The 1,181-nt window shown below is 41.1% G+C and overlaps 1 protein-coding gene across 1 annotated transcript in view; it reads right to left on the reverse strand.

Moving 5' to 3' along the window:
- ripor3 (RIPOR family member 3) overlaps window positions 1–1,181 on the reverse strand; it is a gene marked incomplete at its 5' end in the record, with an annotated part of 31,404 nt that overhangs the window by 7,283 nt on the left and 22,940 nt on the right. Inside the window, 1 exon segment of the mRNA XM_014015342.1 lies at window positions 700–933. Coding sequence (XP_013870796.1) covers window positions 700–933 — 234 coding nt within the window.

The raw sequence follows: 1,181 nt of genomic DNA on the forward strand, positions 1-1,181 counted from the left end.
GTTGAATTTTTTGTTTTGTTTTATATTTTGGTTTATCATTGTTTGAAATATTTTTTTAAAAGGAGCAGACATAAGATTTTTTTCTTCTGCTGCCTTTCATTTCATTTTATTTGTATTGTTTTGTTGTGTGAAATGTTTTGTTTGTTTTTTAATGAAATGAAAAAATAAATTATCTGTAATCAGTTCTTCCTCAGCTGTAGTTCATCATCCTCATTCCTTCTGTGTATTTATACTGGTCTCTTGTCACTGTTTCCTCGCTGTCTCGTGTCTCCCTGCGTTCCTTGAGGTTTTGTTATTTTGCTGCCTCGTCAGCCCTTTTGTTTGGTTAAATAATAAAAACCTTATTTTATTCCTTTGAGCTTGCCTGCCTTCATTTTGGGTTCAACTCCTGCCTCAGAGCTTGACAAAAGAGGAGCTGCTTTCTAACTCTTTAACTGGAGTTCTGTTCTGTAGATATGATCTAAGATCAGTTCTTGTCAAAAGAACAGAAAGTTCGGAGACAGACTAAAAAGCGGAGCTGTGACATCATCATTGTGCGCCTCAGTTCAGAAACAGACCAGAGCTAAAGTTTTTACTGCAGTTGATGAGAAGAATCGAGATCTGAGCTCCACGGTTGAACTTTGTGTCGTGCATGCTCTGAACTCAGGATTAAGAAACTCAGAGTTACCCCCCCCCCCCCCCACACACACACACACACACCTTCAGGATGGTCTCCAGGTGAACAGTCCGATGCTCCAAAGCTTTCAGCTCCTTCTCACAGCAGCTCTCACTCTGCAGGCTTTTCTTCAGCTCCGTCACCAGGACCCCCAGTCTGAGGGCCAGGGTCCGGCGCTGGGCCCCGCTCACCCCAGACCTCCCTGGGCTCGGAGCCTCTGCTGGGGAGGAGGAGGAGGAGGAGGCAGCAGCTGAGAGCATGGGGCCGTCAGGAGGATCCTAAAATCAAACATGATCTAAATAAAAACTCGTCGACTTACGAAGAGTTTATAGATAGGTTATTAATTCATCTGTAAACACTTTATAAATCATTAATAAATGTTTTACACAATAATTAAGGAGGAGAAAGAGACAAAAATGTCCAGTTTCTTATCAAATAATGAGACAAATCTGTTCATGTACATATTACATCTGAAGGTGCTTTTTAAACATTTCATACTAGGTTACTACCTTGTAAGCACAATAAT

The sequence above is a fragment of the Austrofundulus limnaeus genome, unplaced genomic scaffold (assembly GCF_001266775.1).
Source record: "Austrofundulus limnaeus strain Quisiro unplaced genomic scaffold, Austrofundulus_limnaeus-1.0 Scaffold127, whole genome shotgun sequence".
Classification (NCBI taxonomy): domain Eukaryota; kingdom Metazoa; phylum Chordata; class Actinopteri; order Cyprinodontiformes; family Rivulidae; genus Austrofundulus; species Austrofundulus limnaeus.